The sequence below is a fragment of the Otolemur garnettii genome, unplaced genomic scaffold (genome assembly GCF_000181295.1).
Source record: "Otolemur garnettii isolate 467f Iridium unplaced genomic scaffold, OtoGar3 scaffold00182, whole genome shotgun sequence".
Classification (NCBI taxonomy): Eukaryota; Metazoa; Chordata; class Mammalia; order Primates; family Galagidae; genus Otolemur; species Otolemur garnettii.
The window spans coordinates 2911514-2929139 of NW_003852577.1; the positions used below are offsets into that span (position 1 = coordinate 2911514).

The 17626-nt window shown below is 55.2% G+C and overlaps 1 protein-coding gene across 2 annotated transcripts; it reads left to right on the forward strand.

Annotated features, from left to right (window-relative positions):
- Positions 1 to 1455: 1455 nt before the first annotated feature.
- KCNJ12 (potassium voltage-gated channel subfamily J member 12) lies at positions 1456 to 13006 on the forward strand. 2 transcript variants are annotated; one of them, XM_012811967.2, is made up of 3 exons: positions 1456 to 1477; positions 4712 to 4833; positions 10644 to 13006. In XM_012811967.2, exon 3 carries the CDS (start codon positions 10700 to 10702, stop codon positions 11999 to 12001), a length of 1302 nt encoding a protein of 433 aa, XP_012667421.1. In that variant the 5' UTR covers positions 1456 to 1477; positions 4712 to 4833; positions 10644 to 10699; the 3' UTR covers positions 12002 to 13006. The 2 variants fall into 2 exon arrangements, with proteins under 2 accessions (XP_012667421.1, XP_012667422.1); XM_012811968.2 differs by lacking the exons at positions 1456 to 1477; positions 4712 to 4833 and adding an exon at positions 8811 to 8815 and having other exon boundaries at positions 10732 to 12443.
- Positions 13007 to 17626: the final 4620 nt, after the last annotated feature.

Below are 17626 nucleotides of genomic sequence, written 5' to 3' on the forward strand. Positions count from 1 at the left end.
AAGTCAGAGGAAGGCATTCCATGGTGAGGGTCCAGACTCAGGCTCAGGCTCTGAGGTGTGGATATGTCCCGACACTTTGGGAGTTTAATCCTAGCCCTCTGCTCATTCCTATATGTCCTTTTTCTTTTTGACTTATAAAGAACTCTTTATATATTAGCCACATCAATCCTTTTGTAACAAATATGTATTATTTACCTATTCTTTTACTTCTGATGGATTTTAATAAACAGCAACATAGACATCTTCATGTTGGCACATTTGCTGGGCTTTTCTTTGGTGGCGTGTCTGGGCCTAGGCTGCTTCTTATCTTCTGCACATGCTGGCTGCTTAGGAAATCTCTGAGACTCAAATTAAGTTGAAGCTTGGAAAATTTATAGCTGTAAGAAAAATAGAAGCTGTGGTGCCTTTGCTAATCAGGTTCCTCCTCCTCACATCTGGACTGATTTCCAGAGTCCCCAGAGTGAGGCAGGAGTTCAGAGCTATGATGAGGGTCTTGATGGGGACAAGTCATGAAAACCCCATCACATCCCACGTAGTACTTATGAGATAAGTACTATGATTAGTCCCATTTTTTTTTTTTTGATTAGTCCCATTTTAAAGGTGAGAAAACTGGGACTCAGGGAGGTTATGTGGCTTGCCCAAGGCCACACAGGAAGGGGTGGAGACAGGATTTTAACCCAGGTTATATTGCTCCAGAACTCTTACACTTTCAATCTCTTTTATGGCCCTTGGGATCCCCACTGCCCTTGAGATTAAGTTTAGGCTGACTAGTATGGCAGCCGAGGCCTGGGACCTCAGTCTCTTCCCCTGCTGATACAGTGCTTTGGCCCCTGTGCCTGCACACTAGGCATGTGTTTACTTTGCCAGTGACTCAGGTGGTGGAGTGTGCACTGCCTTCCCCACAAACCCCAAGGTCCTTAGGATCCCAAAATGTCACAGCTGGAAGGGGCCCATGGACTGGATAGGCCAGCTCCTGGTTTGCAGGCCAGAGCAGGGACACTCAGAGACAGAGAGAGCCTTGCCCAAGGCCCAGTGTGTAGGAAGCAGAGCTGAAATCTGCAAAGGATATGCAGGCTGAGTGTCTTTCCCTACACCCTGGTGTGGCCCCAGGGGCTCTGGCTCCTTTCTTGTGCTGCAGGTGGCCTCAGGCAGGGCTCTGCTCACTCCTGCTTGCTTTCCCTGCCTGCTTGAAGGAGGCCCCCTCACCCCTCTGCTGGGTTGGACACCTCACCTTCTGCCCCTTGAGGCAGGTGCCCTCTGTGGCTGGAGACTGCAACTTCTGCAGATCCCTGGTGTCCAGTGTGGAACCTGGCACTGAGTGGTGCCTCAGGAAGAGTAGACTTCAAGGGAGAACCAGAGAAGGACAGAGACCTGGACAGGCCACACAGCACGTTGGAGCAAAACTAGAAACTCCATGAACCCCTCACACCCTCCAGGTCCCTCTTGCTCCTGGGACTCAGCTGAGCCTAGGAATAGGGTAATGTCTGCAGCAGCCATCCTGGCAGAGGGCACTGAGGGGCCCCTGTTCTCTGCTGCTCCCAGGGATTTAGGGCCAAGAACACCCTGTCTCCCCCCTGCCCCCACCCTCTGCAAAGGATGTTCTCAAGATAAAAATACCATCAGAAACATTTGGTGTGACTGCCGTTCACCCTAATGGGGCCAGAACCTCCTGACCTGGCCTCACCTTGGGGCTCACAGAGTGGACATGTGTCCTTTCTGGCTACTCAGGGCAGACAGTCCCTGGTGTTGATGCTTCTAGCCACCATTTTTGGCCCCCTGTGGGTGTGGCCTGTCCTAGTCATAGAAGAAGGAGGCAGCCAAGTCCCGTCCCTGGGGACCTCGAGCTTCTTGTGGTTGTTGCCATTCAGGCAGCTTCTGAGGACCTCTGCCAGACCATGTGGACGGTTCAGGCATGGCCAGCTTCTGTCCTGCAGGGAAGCTGGCTGCACGGTATCAGAGCCTGAAAGCCCCCCCCACAGAGGACACCAGGGGACCCTAGCTACTATGTGGGCTCTGTATGTCAACACCAGAGACAGGACCTCATGCTCAGATGGGGGTCTGAGGCCGAGGGAAGGGCCTTTAGTAGCTACAGGGTGGCTGGACCCCTCTAGGGAAGGATGTCAGCTATTACCTCCTGGAGCCCTGCTGGGGCCAGGTCCTGTGCCCTGTACATACTTCCTGTCACCATGTTTAGTTTCATGGCACAAACTCCAGGAGGCTGGGTAGGTGTCACCTACCTCATTTTTCAGAGGAAACTGTCTCAATACAGGGTGGCAACTTGCCCTGTCTCCTGGGCAATCTCAGCCCCAGCCTTGGCCAATAGGTTTAGCACTGGGGAAGTGTAGGGGTTTGCCCAGGCCCTCCCGCCCTTGCTGGAGGCTGTGGGTCAGCCCACACTGTGGTCAGGTCCATGTGTGAGTGGATGAGTGGATGGATGGGTGGGGGCCCCAGCTTCCTCCCTCTGTCATGGGGAAGAGTTGCCCCTGTACACTCTGCCATCCCCCCAGGACTGTGACTGCCACACAGGGAAGCAATTGGTGGACTTGGAAGGGGTAAAATCATGCTGTGGGCAGCTGTGACCATTGCAGATGGCAGGAGAAGCAGGGACAGGGTGCCCAGAAAGCTGGGTTCTCACCTGCAGGCTGCCATTCACTATCTCTGAGACCTTTGGGATGTCACTTCACTGCTCCAAATCTCAGTTTCCCCCTATGTAGAGCGAAGCTGATTTTGCCTCCATCACAGGTGACAGCAAATCTTGTGGGTCTGGGAAGGCCCCCTTCAGGAATGAGAGGAATAGGGAATGAGGATGGAGGTTAGAAGAGCCCTGGGCAGGAAGTGGGAGGGGCTGCTGGCCTCACCTCTCATCCCCCATTGCCCTGTGGAAACACCCTATCTTTTCTGTCCAGAGTTCCAGCCTGGGTGAGCAGGGCTGTGAGGGTGGGGACACTGAGGCCAGCTGCTGGGTGCACAGGGGGCAGGGCATGGGCTCAACTCCCTGCCATGAAGATGCCCCACTGTGTGACAGTTTGTGATGGGACTTGTGGTCAGTTTTGAGAGCCAAAGGGCAGAGCAAATGCAAGCGTGGGCCATGGCAGCTGCTGAGGGAGTGATGAGGGAGGGGAGGCAGGTGCTGAGTACTGGGAGTGGAGAGTAAAGAGGGCCTGAGGGTCCACTGAAGATCAGGCAGGATCCCCTTACAATGTAAGGGGATCAGAGAGGGGAAGTGACTCACCCCAGGCCACACAGCTTGTCAGGGACAGAGCTGGGAACTGAACTCAGATCTGTGTGCCTCTAAACCACTGTCACCTGCCACAGAAGGCTTATGATGTAGGGATGACTCACCAAGTTTCCTTAATCCCAGCCAGAACAGCCACTGTGAAAAACTTGCCTTGGCTGTAAACTTGCAAAGGGTGGCGCCCTATGGACTCAGAGGCTGGAAGGTAGAAAGGTGAGAAGCATCTTGAGGTAGCTTGCCTCTGCCTCCAGAGTGTCTCAGGCCTTTCCCACCATCCTCTCTTCTGACTCTCACAGCACACTGGAGAAGATGGTAGGGGGCCTTTTTCACAGATGGGAGAATTGAATCTTGGGGATTACAGGATTATTATAGGTTCATGTATGAGCAAGGCAAGTCTCTGGCAAATTATTGGTTGGCACTCATCCATGTGCACATCCACTCATCTATCTAGTCATCTGTTCCACTTACCCAAACACTCCATCCATCCATCTACCCACTTATCATCCACCCAACCACCCCTCTATCCCTCTATCCATTTATCTGCTCATCCCTCCTACCATTCTTCATCTACTCATCTACCCACATACCCATTTACATTCCTCCCTACATCCATTCATTCATCCATTCATCCATCTATCCTCCTGTCCACTCATCCACCCACTCATCTATCTATATACCCATTCATCCATCCATCCATTCGTCCATCCACCATCCTTCCATCCACTCATGCATCCATCTGTCCACCCACTCATCCATCCATCTACTCATACGACTGTCCATCCTTCCATCTGTTCATCCACCTACCCACTCATCTGCCTGCCCACCCACCTTCCCATCCATCTGACTGTCCATCCATCCATCCACTCATGCATTCACATTCATCCTTCCATCTATCTATCCATCCATCCATCTACTCATGTATCCATCCATCCACTCATCTGTCCATCCACCCATCCACTCATCTGTCCATCCACCCATCCACTCATATGCCCACCCACTGTCCATCCCCCCAGCTGTCTACAGCTAGCTCTAGGGTTGGCATTGGGAAGGCTCTGCAGGTGGTAGCTAAGGTTAGGGCTTCAAGTTCCTATTTGTGATCATAGGAGAATTATATTATCTACTTCTCTGGAATGGGAATAGCAACAGTTCTAACCTTGTGGGGTTGTAAGGATTACATGAGATGATGTATATAAAACACCTATGATAGCGTTTGGATGCAGTAAGCATTCAATAGTTTTCAGGTGTTATTTTCTTTGAAGACCTATCTTGTTCTGCCCTTCTCTGGATCTGGATGTTTGCTCTGGGCATGGCTTGGGTCCCACAAGGGTGTGGGGCATCAGAGGTGCAGGGTGAGATCCCTCTACCTCCTGTGGGGCCCCGGGAGAAGTAAGCAGAAATGAGGGTTCATGTGGAAATGTCTTACTTCTGAAGAGCAGCACCATCTACAGTAACATGGCTTTGCTCTGTTAACTTTAGGATATTCTAATGTCTGGATCCTCCCCAGCTGGTGCCTGGGAAATGGCAGTCACTGCTAATTCAGCCTTGAAGACAGTCAGTAGACCGCTAAGCACCATTACTTAGAAGGTAAAATTCAAGAGGTAAGATTGAAGTCACTGATGTGCACCTGTGCATCTAGTCATCCTTCTACCAAACATCTACAGCCACCCATCCTCCCGTCCATCCCATCCATCCATTACCTGTGCATCTAGCCATCCTTCCACCAAACATCTACACAAACACCCTGTCCATCCCATCCATCCATTATGTGTGCATCTAGCCATCTTTTCCACCAAACATCTACACAGCCACACATCCTCCTGTCCAGTACTTCCATCCATTACCCATTCTCCCACCAATTCATCTGCTCAGCCATGCACCACCCACACCTCACCCACCTAACCCATCCATATATCTGGTCACCCCCATCCATCCACTCACCCACTCATCTCTTAGCCCAATTTATCTGTCCATCTGCCTGACCACCCACTTGTGCATTTATCTGTGTCCTCATTCATCCCTCTATTCAGGTGCTTAGTCTTTCATCCTTTTGTTTGGTCAGGGAGCATTTCCTGAGTGTCCCTTCTTTGCCAGGGCCTGCACCAGCCTTTCTGGGCCTCTGAGGTTGGTCAGAGATGGGGTCTGGATAAGATCAACTCTTGTACTTAGAAAGTAGCTTCTGGCCCTATCAGGAAAAGCCCAGGCCTAGAGAATTCTAAAGGACTTCGAGGAGTAGGAGGAGGAGGGGGAAGAGGGAGCTGCTGGTGGTGTGGGGCATCCAGGAAGGAAGCTTGGGTTCAGGGCCTTGGCCCCATGAGGAGGTCCTAGGGGACAAAGGTTCTAGTGCAAGTTGCTTAGTGGGAGGTGATCCCAGGAAGTACGGAAGTGAGAAAGGGAGGAGGGAACCAATAAAGGGCGCACTGCTGATATGTCTACTGCTGGAGCCAGCTGGACTGCGGCCCCTGGGACGAGGAGATGGCACAGAACCTGGCCTTGGAGTTGTCCCATCTGAGGGGCAGTTTGCTGGGCCCTTATCCACCTGCTCCTGTCTGTCACTGACAGAAGGCTGATCAACTGCCCTCTGCATGGCAGAGCATCCTCCAGTGGCCAGAGAGAACTTCTGGGTAGAAGACACTGGTGTTGGCTGTTGGAATTGGGGCTGGTAGTGAGGGCTAGATATGAGCAGACACTGGCCACCTGTCCTCTACACATACTAGCATGTCACTGCTGTTGCTCTCCTGCAGCGTAGCCTGGGCTTGGCACTGCATTGATCCCAAATGTTTGCAGGCCATGGTGATGCCAGAGGCTGTCTGAGCCTCTGACAGGTGGAGTTTGGCCTGGAAGGGTGGCTCTGGCTCCCTCCTCTACTGGCAGTGCCCCTCCTTGCTGTCTGCACATGCCCATCCTGGCCTCAGTGTGGTCCCACACTTTGGGCAGAGCGTGGCACAAAGGACCCTGCGCCCTGCAGCCTCGACTGCCTCTTAGCCATCCCAGAGTCTTGCTTTCCTCATCTACAAAGTGAGGATTGGGCTTCTCGGGCTCTGAAGTTAAGTCTGATGGATGGTGACAGGATTAGGAAAGACTCTGAGGGTGTCCTGGGTGCAGTGGAAGCAAGTTCTGTGATTGACGAGTGATGTCTGCTTGGGCACAAGGTGGAGGAGGAGGCGAGGTAGGCTTGCAGCTTGCACTCTCTCAGGGGCCTCAGTGGTGTGGCTTGATGGTGAGGCAGTGAGTGCCGCCTCCTGGGATGTTCCAAACAAGGGTGAACAGCCATGGTTGGGATGCTGGTGAGGCCCTACACCTGTGCTCCCCAAGTGCTGGTGGGCAGGCTGTATGTCTTGCCATCAGGTAGAGGTGCCGGGGCTGGAGGCCTGAGTGGAGCACAGGGTGGAGGGTACTTATTTTGCCCTCACACCCCAGACTAGAAGCTCCACTTCTTAAATGGTGTGTGACCCTCTGCAAATGACTCAGTCTTTCTGAGCTTCAGTTTAGTCATCTGGAAAGTGGGGATAATAGTCACAGTGTCATGCAGGGATTAAGTGAATTAATTCAGAGCTCTCAAAGCAGCCGAATATATATCAACTATTGTGCTTGTGCTTTGGAGGTGTCCCACCTGCTGAAAGGCCCTGGCCTGGGGGTGGGGGCTGCTGGCACTCCTCCTCCCCCCCCAGTCCCAGGTCTTCTCCCTCCATTGTCCCTTCTGGTTAGCATGCCTTGGCATCTGGGAATGCGGGCCCAGGCCTTACCCGGGTCTCCTCCCGGATGTCCTGAAACATGAGGAGCCCAGAGCCTCAGGGGAATGGGCATGGGGCATCCTACTCCATCCGGAGGCCCCTCCTAGTGACTCCTGGGCCCCACCCCTGGGTCACGTGGCAGCCACTGGCTGGCATCCTCCCTAAAAGCTCCTAGCCCAGGCCCTGGCCAGTGCTTCAAGCAGACTGATTGCTGGGGAGGCTGTGTCTCCAGGTGCTGTGGCCAGCAGGGAGCTACTGGGCTCCCAAAGGCAGAGGCCTGGCTGTGCCTTCTCCCAGGCTCTGAGGGGTCTGTGTGCTTTGATGCCCATCATCCAGTGCTGAAACTGCCCGTCTGGCTCAGGTAATATACCCAGTGCCTCCCTCTCATGCCCCTCCAGAGCCCCTGGGACCCCAGTTGACCAAGCTGGGCATCTGCAGAGGCTGATTTTAACTATAATCTTGGGCCATAAGTTGTTGTATGCCCTGGGATGAATCTCTTTCTCTTCCTGTCTGGGTGCTCCCATCCATAAGACCGGGATCTGCCCTTGCTCACTGAGGCCTCCTTCAGCCTAACACAGTCTCTGCACCGTATGCACCCCATTTGAGGAAGAGCCAGCCTGGTGCATGTCCCTGGTGGAGGGTACTGGCCCATATTTCTTACAGTGAATTTTTAAAGATCACAGTTGTGTAACTTTGCCACACCTGTTTGTGGAAGAGTGTCCTTGGATATTTAGCAAGTTTGTGGTGCTTGTGGTGAACTCCTATGTCCTCTTCTAGGTGTGTCTTTGTGGTGCTATACACCAAGGGCCAGTGTGGGGCCCACACACCCCTGCTGGTTGGGCTCTTTCTCTCACAGCAGGACAGGGTGGAGGTAGGCTGAGGACCCTGGTATCCAACTCTGCTTTGGCTATTCAGCTTTTGGGGTACTTTGATCTGAGTTAGCTTCTGGCTCTGAGAAATGGGGGAGTGGGGTGCAAACCTGACCTTGTTGATTTTCTCTGTGTGGTTTTAGGAGGAATGTCAACAGAAGCAAGGATTCCCAGACCTGTGTGACACCATCTGGGTGGGTCCCAGGTGCCCAGCCCTGGTAGAGACGCCAAGAGCTGCTATAGCACCCTCCCCTGCCTGGTGCCTGCTAGGTGTGAGGCCACCAGCATGGGGAACAGGGTGCGGGCTGGGCTCTCTGGCCTTTGATTCTTGAGATTCTGTTCTCTGTAGACCTCAAGCTGCTCAGAGCACCAGCTGAAGCAGCCATGGCCCACTGGATATCCCTCAAGGCCCTGGGGCCACACAAACCCTTCCCCTGGGATCTGGTGGCCACGCGCCAGCATCTGAGTGCGCCAGCCCTGATTACTTCCCACTGGAAGGCCCAGGAATCTGGGGCTAAGCCATCTTCCTAGCATATCCCTGGGGGTCCCTGGCCCAGGCAGAAGCAGCATTGGCTGTTATGGCCTTGGGCCTCAGCACCTCAGACCCATGGTGAGGTGGTCACCTGGAGTAGCCATGGGGGGGCAGATGGCAGAGTGAGGAAAGGCGTCCCTCGAGGAGCCTAGGGGCCCATGGAGGGAGACCATGAGTTAAACAGAAGCAGTTTAGATCTCAGCTTTCCTGCTTAATAGCTGTGCGGCTTGAGGAGTCACTTCCTCCATTCTCAGAGTAAGGTAATGAGGCAGCTGCTTTGCACTGCTGAGAGGTGGCCTGAGAGCACTGCTGATGTGTCTGGCCCTGAGGGGTGCCAAGACCTTGCCTGCTCTCCATGTGGCTCCCTCAGGCAGTAGCTGCTGTGAGTGCCTCGCCCTCCAGGCGCCAGAGCTCTAGCAGCACCTGGGGATGCTCAGCCTGCTGGCTGGTCAGGCCCCACTCCCACCTGTCTCCCAGGTGTTTGGAGCAGAGATCAGAGACTGTGGCTTTTCTAGGTCTTGGCTAGCATGGACTTGGTCGGAATCTGGTCACACAGTCATGTGCTGAATCCTGGCATTGCCACCTCCTGCTTGTGGGACTCAGATGAGTCGCTTCCCATTTGTGAGCCTCCAGTCCCTTGTCTGTAAAATGGGGCAGCACATTTACCCTCCCTGGAGGGCCCCTGCGGTCTGCCGACGGCTCTGCACAGCAGCTGGCCCACAGTGGAGGCTTGGCCAGCCTGGGACCTTCCTTCTCCTGGGGGCCTCCAGGTCTTACAGGTAAAGTGGCTGCAGGTGCTCAAGGGCCCAAGGCCCAGTTTAACTCTGACCTCGCAGTGCAACTGGTGGGAGATGTAGGTGTGAGGGGTCCTTGTGGGTGGGGAGAAGCTCTTCCTTGGCATCCCGCCCATGCTGGCAAGTCCCAGGTCTGCTTTCTTCCAGCATAGCCCAGCCAAGGCAGGCGGGAGTCCAGACAGAATTGGTGGCCACAGGGCCAGGCGGTGCTGTGGCCCCATCTCACAGACGCCCCACCTTGGCACTGACAGGCGATGTGGAGCCCGTGGAGTTGGGGAAGGGGCAGCCGTGGCCTGTGTCAGCAGCTTTGTGCTGGCTGCCCTGGGGGCCCAGCAGTGTACGAGGGTGTGTGGCAGGCTGGTCTCAGCCAGGTGCTCTCCACAGCCAGCCGGTGACAGTGGTGGGGATAGGTGACACTTCTGAGTGCTCCCCACATGCCCGGGTAGTGGCTCTGCCATCTTTATTTAGAGATGAGGAAAGCAGGGACCAGAGACCCTGGGTTGAGGTCACCCATTAGGTTGCTCTGTTGGGCACTGGCTCTAGGCCCTGCCCTCCACACCACCAGGGATGGGGCCCTCAGGAGTGGTGTGCAGGTGCCCAGTGGGCATTTGGGAGTCAAAGGGCTGCAAGTTCCCCACTAGGCCCTTGGGTAGGATGGCAGGGAGCAAAATAGAAAACTCCCCACCCTTTTACAGAATGGCATTCTCAGGTTGGAGACAGTGTTGCCTGGGGTACATTATCAGTGTTGCTGTCACTGTTCTGTCAGAGGGGTTGGTTCTGTGGATTCATGGTGGGGACAGGCATGCAGTCTTCCTGGGGCATAGAGAGGCCTCCAGAGACAGCCGTGTGGAGCAGTGTGGAGGCCAAGGCCCAAAGGTAGAGAGGCGGCAGGAGGATGTCTTGGAGGAGGGCATCCAGAGCAGGTTTGAGGGACGGTCCAGGGACTGAGGTGTGTGGCAGTGTGAGGGGAGGAGGCTTGGAGGGAAGGTCTGAGGAGGCTCATGGCTTCCCAAGCAGTCCTAGATGTCCCACTGGGAGGACTCTGGCTGTGAGGAGACAGGCAGGAACAGCCTCTGACTCAGCTTCCATAGCTTTCTGTGACTGCTGTGGCAACAGAGGGGCTGGTATAGATGCAGGAAGGCTGGTGAGGGTCCCCCTCCCTGCGCTGGTCTAGACAGGCAGTGACAAGGACTCAGGCTGTGAGGTGGGGAGAAGGGGTCAGATTCTAAATATATTCTGAAAGCAGAGCCCTGGGTGGAAGAGGCACTGAGATGACTCTGAGGATTCTGGCTGGAGCTGCTGAGAGGGTGGAGGGGCCATTCTCCCCACTGAGCCGGCAGAGTGGGCTTGAGACAAGTGGTAAGGCCAGAGCTTGCCCATGGGTCCGTCGGGGCGGGAAGTCTCCCTGGTCAGGTTTGGGCCCCAGGTGAAGAGTGAAGGAGTGGTGAGGCTGAGCCAGACCTGCTGTCCTCTCTGTTGCAGGAGCCACCCCACCTGGACCTGGCCTGGGGGCAGGCTGGGGCCCCCCTGCCCCCGGGATGACTGCAGCCAGCCGGGCGAACCCCTACAGCATCGTGTCGTCAGAGGAGGACGGGCTGCGCCTGGTCACCATGGCAGGTGCTAATGGCTTCGGCAACGGCAGGGTGCACACAAGGCGCAGGTGCCGCAACCGTTTCGTCAAGAAAAACGGCCAGTGCAACATCGAGTTTGCCAATATGGACGAGAAGTCGCAGCGCTACCTGGCTGACATGTTCACCACCTGCGTTGACATCCGCTGGCGCTACATGCTGCTCATCTTCTCACTGGCCTTCCTTGCTTCCTGGCTGCTGTTTGGAGTCATCTTCTGGGTCATCGCAGTGGCGCATGGTGACCTGGAGCCGGCTGAGGGCCGGGGCCGCACGCCCTGCGTGATGCAGGTGCATGGCTTCATGGCGGCCTTCCTCTTCTCCATCGAGACGCAGACCACCATCGGCTACGGGCTGCGCTGTGTGACGGAGGAGTGCCCAGTGGCTGTCTTCATGGTGGTGGCGCAGTCCATCGTGGGCTGCATCATCGACTCCTTCATGATTGGCGCCATCATGGCCAAGATGGCAAGGCCCAAGAAGCGGGCGCAGACGCTGCTGTTCAGCCACAATGCCGTGGTGGCCCTGCGAGATGGCAAGCTCTGCCTCATGTGGCGTGTGGGCAACCTGCGCAAGAGCCACATAGTGGAGGCCCATGTGCGTGCGCAACTCATCAAGCCCAGAGTCACGGAGGAGGGTGAGTACATCCCTCTGGACCAAATTGACATTGACGTGGGCTTCGACAAGGGCCTGGACCGCATCTTCCTGGTGTCACCCATCACCATTCTGCATGAGATCGACGAGGCCAGCCCGCTATTCGGCATCAGCCGACAAGACCTGGAGACAGATGACTTTGAGATCGTGGTCATCCTGGAGGGCATGGTGGAGGCCACGGCCATGACCACCCAGGCCCGCAGCTCTTACCTGGCCAATGAGATTCTGTGGGGTCACCGCTTCGAGCCTGTGCTGTTCGAGGAGAAGAACCAGTATAAGATTGACTACTCGCACTTCCATAAGACCTATGAGGTGCCCTCCACACCCCGCTGCAGTGCCAAGGACCTGGTTGAGAACAAGTTCCTGCTGCCCACCACCAACTCCTTCTGCTATGAGAATGAGTTGGCCTTCCTGAGCCGTGACGAGGAGGACGAGGCTGAGGGAGATCAGGACAGCCGCAGCCGAGATGGGCTCAGTCCCCAGGCAAGGCATGACTTTGACAGACTCCAGGCTGGTGGTGGCGCCCTGGAGCAGCGGTCCTACAGGCGGGAATCTGAAATCTGAGCTACTGGTGGTTTAGGCGCAGCACCCCCCTGCCTGGGAGAGGAGAGGCAGCAGTGCCCCTCAGGGGCCCAGTTTGAGCAGAACCGGGAGCCAGGTGCCCCAGGTTGTGGACTCGGTAGCATTTTAGTCATTTTATGTTTCTTCGCAATGGCCTCAGAAGGTTGGTGGGAGAGTGGGTGGCCAGAGCAGGTGGCTACTGGTCTCGGAGGCCGCCGTAGGCTCAGGGCAGGGAGATGGCTTCTTGGGGGCCAGGTCACAGGAGCCAAGGGCTCCTGCTTGAAGATAGAGCTGCAGCCTGCCTGGAAGTGGCCCCACAGGGCTATGCCCTGCTGTGAGCGCTGGCAGGCTGCAGCCTCCTTTGCAGGTTTTTAACTTGGGGAGAAACACCGGGTTTCATCTTTCTCAACCTTAGCTTGGGTAAGACTGTTTACAAAAAAAAAAATTAACATGCAAATGAAGAAAAGTTTTTTTTTAATTCTTGGGGGGGACATAAAGGGCAATTAGAATTCCATGACTCTGCCAGGATGCAGCAGCTGGCTGGAGGCTCCTGTAGGTTCCCAAGGTGGAGCTGGCTCCCCCTCCTGGCAAGCTCGGTGCTCGAGGACCTGCACTTCACGCTTATGGGGCCAACTAGGTTCTGTTGTGAGAAAATCCAAGACCATGTTAATGATCACAATAAAAGCTTTCTACTGTCCCTGGGGTGGAGGGTGGGGCTGGGACGAAACTGGTTTGAGCTTTTTGAGTTTGACTTTGTACCTTAGAGGTGCGTCTCAGGGCCAGATACGGAGGGTTCACCCCCCACCCTGATTCTCATGTTTTGCTTCTCTCTTCATTTCTGCCCGGGGGCCTTCATCCCTTCCACAGTGGGGGACAGTTGGGAACCACAGGTGTAGATGGCTCCTTGGGAAGGGAAGTCAGGATCCCAAACTCAGAGGAAGCAGATCAGCCCCTGTCCCCTCTGGGCCCACAGTGTGAGCCGTGCCTTAGAGACTCCGGATTGTCTTGCTCTAGTTGTTCCTGTCCTTTTTTGGTTCTCTCGTCTCCCCACCTCCACTGCAGAAGCCCCTGCCAGCCCCTCCATCTGCCTTGGGAAGGTGGCAGTACAGGGAGCCCAGGCAGCGTATAGCCAGGCCTGGTCTGCTGTTGAGTGGCAGAGGAAGCTCTCAGGGAAGGAGAGAGGAATTGTCACACATACACCCTGTCTTTAAAGCACCCCCCCCCCCATTCAAAGCTGAATTGAGAAACTGGCCATGGAACAAATACTTCATTTTTTACTGAAGAGTTTCCTGCACCCCCAGCCCCACATGTCCAGGCACTGTGGCCCCTTTGTCAGGAAGAGGTTTGTGTCACTGACTCTTGTTCTTGGCAGCTGATGGGGGCCAGGCCTCTGCTGAGGAAGCCTGTTTCCTTGAATAAGGCCCCTCAAGAAGGCAGTAATTAGAAGGAGCTTGCCTCCTGCTTTAACCTGTGCCTGCCAAGACAGCTTAGAACCAGGAGGCACCAAGGACTCTGTGGCCCAAATGGGGAAACAGGCAGAGAACACAAAAGGGGATGTACTAAGTCGCAAAGTGAGTGGGTTGGGTAGGGAGGGAGGGGCCGCTGCCCGGGATGAGGTTGCTGCCCTCACTGAGGATGAGGCCATGAAGGGTCTAGACATGGGCTGCCAATAAGACACAGGGGCCCAGAGACACCCCAACCCCAGATCACAGCCACAGCCTCTGACCCCACCTTCATCTCTGACTGGACGATGCAGCCCAGTGGTTTTTTTCCTCTCAGGATCTGTGGGAGGGGCCTTAGCTCGCCCCTACCCCTGGGCCTGGGCCTGGCCCTCCCCTGCTAACCCTGCCTTAGCCCTGGGCACCGAGTAGATTTGGTATGCTAGTTCTTACCCTTTTCCAGACAGCCAGACAAGGGGATGGGTGGCTCCGGCAACTGGCCTGAGATCTCACTCTGCCCCTCTAGTCCAGGGTGGACTAGGTTTTTCTTCCTTCCATCCAGAGCAGAGCTGGGGCCCAAGTCCCCCAGGCCTGCCCCCTGGCCGTCTCAGGCCCTGCCAGGAAAGCATCCCCTAGCTGCTTTCCGTCTCACTAAGGCAGGCAGATGCTTCAAGTCCAGACTCTCCTGCCCTCTTTCTTCCTTTCTTTGTATTTATTTATTTATTTATTTATTGCTTGTGCTAAAGACCAAAATAGTCTCCCTCTTTAGTGTACTTGAGGTGAGAGGGCAGATGTGAATAGCCAGGAGTAGGAAGACTTGGCCCCTGGGGAGTGGTGTGGACTGTGCCAGAGCATACCTGTGGCGCTTATGAGCAGTGCAAATATGCACACACAGCTCTCCTATGGTGCGACTGGACTCTGATGCAGATACGGGATGTGTCCATGTGCATATGAGGTAGTTATGTGTCCATCTGCCCACATGCATGTCTGTGTACATGTTTTCTACATGTGGGGCTGGTTGAATGCTCACCAGTCTGGAAGGCTGTTATGGTGGCCCCAGTCATTGGCACAGTTGAACCTGGAAGCCCCCCACTTCCACCCCTTTCCCAATTCTGCAGGTTAGTGGGTGAATGGAGCTTGTGTTCTGGCTGAGGCATCTGGAGGTGAGCACGTGTGCCCGGGTCATGTGTAGGAGGCCATGTGTGTCTGTGTGAACACGTGTGTGCAGCCCTGGTGTGCTGCTCAGAGCGTGGTGGCTGTCCCTCAGCTTTGCTGGTGCTGTGCCGCTGGGTCCCCCCTGAGGGAGGGTCCTGGGGGTGAAGGGAGCCACCGGCAGGAGGCCTCTGCACAGGATGTCTGCCCTGTGTAAGTCACAGAATGTCAAATCTATTTTAAATGGTGAAACCGGAGAATTTTCATGTTATTTTCAATTCATAGCAGTATCTAAAGACTTAGGCAATGAGACTAGACCACATTAAATGCATTTTGATCTCTTTGAGGTCCACGGTGTCAAGATGTGTATCTGAAAGTCCGCCGCTGCACTGCATGCTGGGAGCTTGCCGGGCTCATTCACCCTGCACTGGGCACTGGGGCTCCCAGGGCATCGTGTGTGGCAGGCAAAGCCCAGGGCGGGGATCGGGGTACAGCCGAAGCAGGTCATGGCTGCAGCTGCGAGGGAGCAGAGAAGTTTCCTTCTCCAAAGGTCTCCCTGCAGCACACAGGTGCACGTTCCTTCGGGTCCCAGCCTGGCACCCGATGCCTTGTCTTCTTTCTGCTAGGAAGCCCTTCTGGGGGAGAAGCCCTGCTCCAGCCTGTGGTGGGGGTGAGGAGGAATTTCAGAGTGTGTCAGTGTGGTCTCTGCTAAGATGAGCCTCAGTAGAGGCTGTGACTCCTACACCTGTACAGTGACTAGACTCTGGACAGGGGTTCAGACTCTGGGATCCCCGTGGTCTTCCAGCAGAGATCCTCAGAGAATTCTTCCCTTTGCCTAAATGGTTTTTATGACACAGAGTTCATGAAAGAGCAGAGTTCATAAAGGACTGAGTCATCCCTCATTCTGCTGGATTTAGGTGATGATTCCAGATGATCCCAATGAGAAAACTCTGACACATTCCTGGGGGTGGCGCACCCTACTCTGCAATATGTGGGGGCCGAGAAGGCGCTGGACCAGGAGGGAGGACCCTATGCCTGCTGGGGATCTGGTGGGGGCCTCCCTGATCCTGAAACCTTCCTGGGACTTCAATAGTAGAACGTAAGCCAGTTGGGGCCAGAGTGCTGTGGCAGATTGACTGAGGGGTCCTGACCCCAGAGCATGAGACTGCCCCCAGTTGGTGCCCCCCCAAAACTTTTACAGAGTCCCTAGGTCCCTGGGGCTAGCTGTGCTAATACCCCAAAGGGCCCTGGGCAGACCCCAGTCCGCTGGCTTGCTGGGGGACCTTGAGTGCATTCCTACCACCCTTCAGCCATAGTCTCCCATCCCTAGAAAGAGGGTGTTTCTGAGTTCTCCTAGCTCATAGGAGAGGAAGGATGTTCACTCAGCCAGCACTCTGTGGCACCCTGCTTTACACTAAAGTGGTGTGTGCTGCTCCTCCTCACTGTTCCCCAGGCACAGCTGGTGCACTCAGAGGAAATGTGACCCACTTGAGGTTGCAGTGGGGGATGTCTGGCCCAGACCTCCACCAGGCCTGGGCACTGAGCTAGGGGGAGGGGGGATTGTTTAGTGAGTACCTGTTCACTCAAAGTTTGAGGCCTGTGAGACATCCCCCTTTACCCTGGGCCCATCCCTGCCAGGAAGGCCCTGGAGACATTGCTCACCTGTTTTAGAGGAAACTGGTTGAGGGATGTTATCCCAACTGGGATCTGGATTCTTACCTTCCTCCATGTCTGGTCAACTGACCTAGACGCCTATGGACACTGCTGGGCACTGGGCCCCTTGAGGCGTCTCAGCCTGCCAGTGGCAAAGGCTAGGATTAGAGTCTCAGCCAGTGTGGGACAGTCCAGCCAGGGATCCTGCCCTGGACTTATTCCAGTTTGTCCTTCTGCAAATCAGCCTGTAAAGGTGCCCCTCATGACTTGGAAGGATGCATAAGTGGAGATTAGAGCTGCCCATGTGCTCCTCGGCAGCAGTAGGGTTCCCCAAAGATGTATCCCATCCCACTTCAGCCTGCTCTTCACCCAGCACCAGACTGGTCTTCTTACAACCAGAATCAGGACGTGAAATCCCCTTGCCTAAAACCCTCCCTGGCTTTCTACCACACTAAAAATAAAATCTTGCGGCTTTCCCCATGGTGGAAGTCTTTCCTCCTGCTGCTGTGCTGCAGGCATGTTCCTCCTTCAGTTCCTTGAGCACCCCCACCCTATCCCTACCCCAGGACCTTTGCACATGCTGTTTCCTCTGACCCACACTCTACCTTCTACCCAGGTCTTAGCCAATCTGGCCCCTCATCCCTCTGGGTCTAGGCCTTGCCTGACCCTCCCTCTCAGGCCATCTGCAGCTAGCTATTGTTCCCTGTGCTTATTTGCTGTCCCCACTAGGCTGTGAGCTCCACAAAGGCAGGGGTTGTCATTGCTCATTTTCTGCTGGGGGCCTGGTGCTGACCACAGGCACAGCTGTGCTTCATGTGCATTTGGATGGGTGGCTGCCAAGTCTGCGGGTGTCCTCCCACACAGAGGGCTCTCCAGGCCTCAACAACTTGCAGCTCCTTCCCACTGACCCAGCCTGGACAAAGCCTGGTCACCAACCATGCGGAGGGCAGAGAAGCCCAGCCTGGGGGCACCCAAAACTGGGAACCAGGATCAGAGTGGGGAGGGCTTTATGCTGGAGGGTATCTGAACTCAAGGAAGGTTCTGGGCCCACTTTCCTCCTTGGTGCCAAGAAAACACAGCAAGGGCCCTCCTCACCCAAAGCTAACTGGGACCAGAAGGCCTAAAATCTGGGTTATGCCCTTCAAGTGTTTATGACTGGTCAACTCTGGGCCTCAGTTTCCCTACATAAAATGAGAACTCCATGAATTCCCTCAAGTGTAAACCCTACTGTGCACTGCATGCTGCTGGTCCTGTCAGTGGTGGGGTGGGAGGTTAGCCAGAACTGGCCCTTGAGGCGTTCAATCCATGGGGCCGAGCGACAGATGTTGAACAAGGGTCTTGATCCAGGCCTCTGGAAATGGGGATTCTGGTGCACTGGACTGGC

Bases quoted from the DNA above. Each gene is read 5' to 3' on its own strand.
- KCNJ12 (XM_012811967.2), top strand. From the start codon at position 10,700: ATGACTGCAGCCAGCCGGGCGAACCCCTACAGCATCGTGTCGTCAGAG.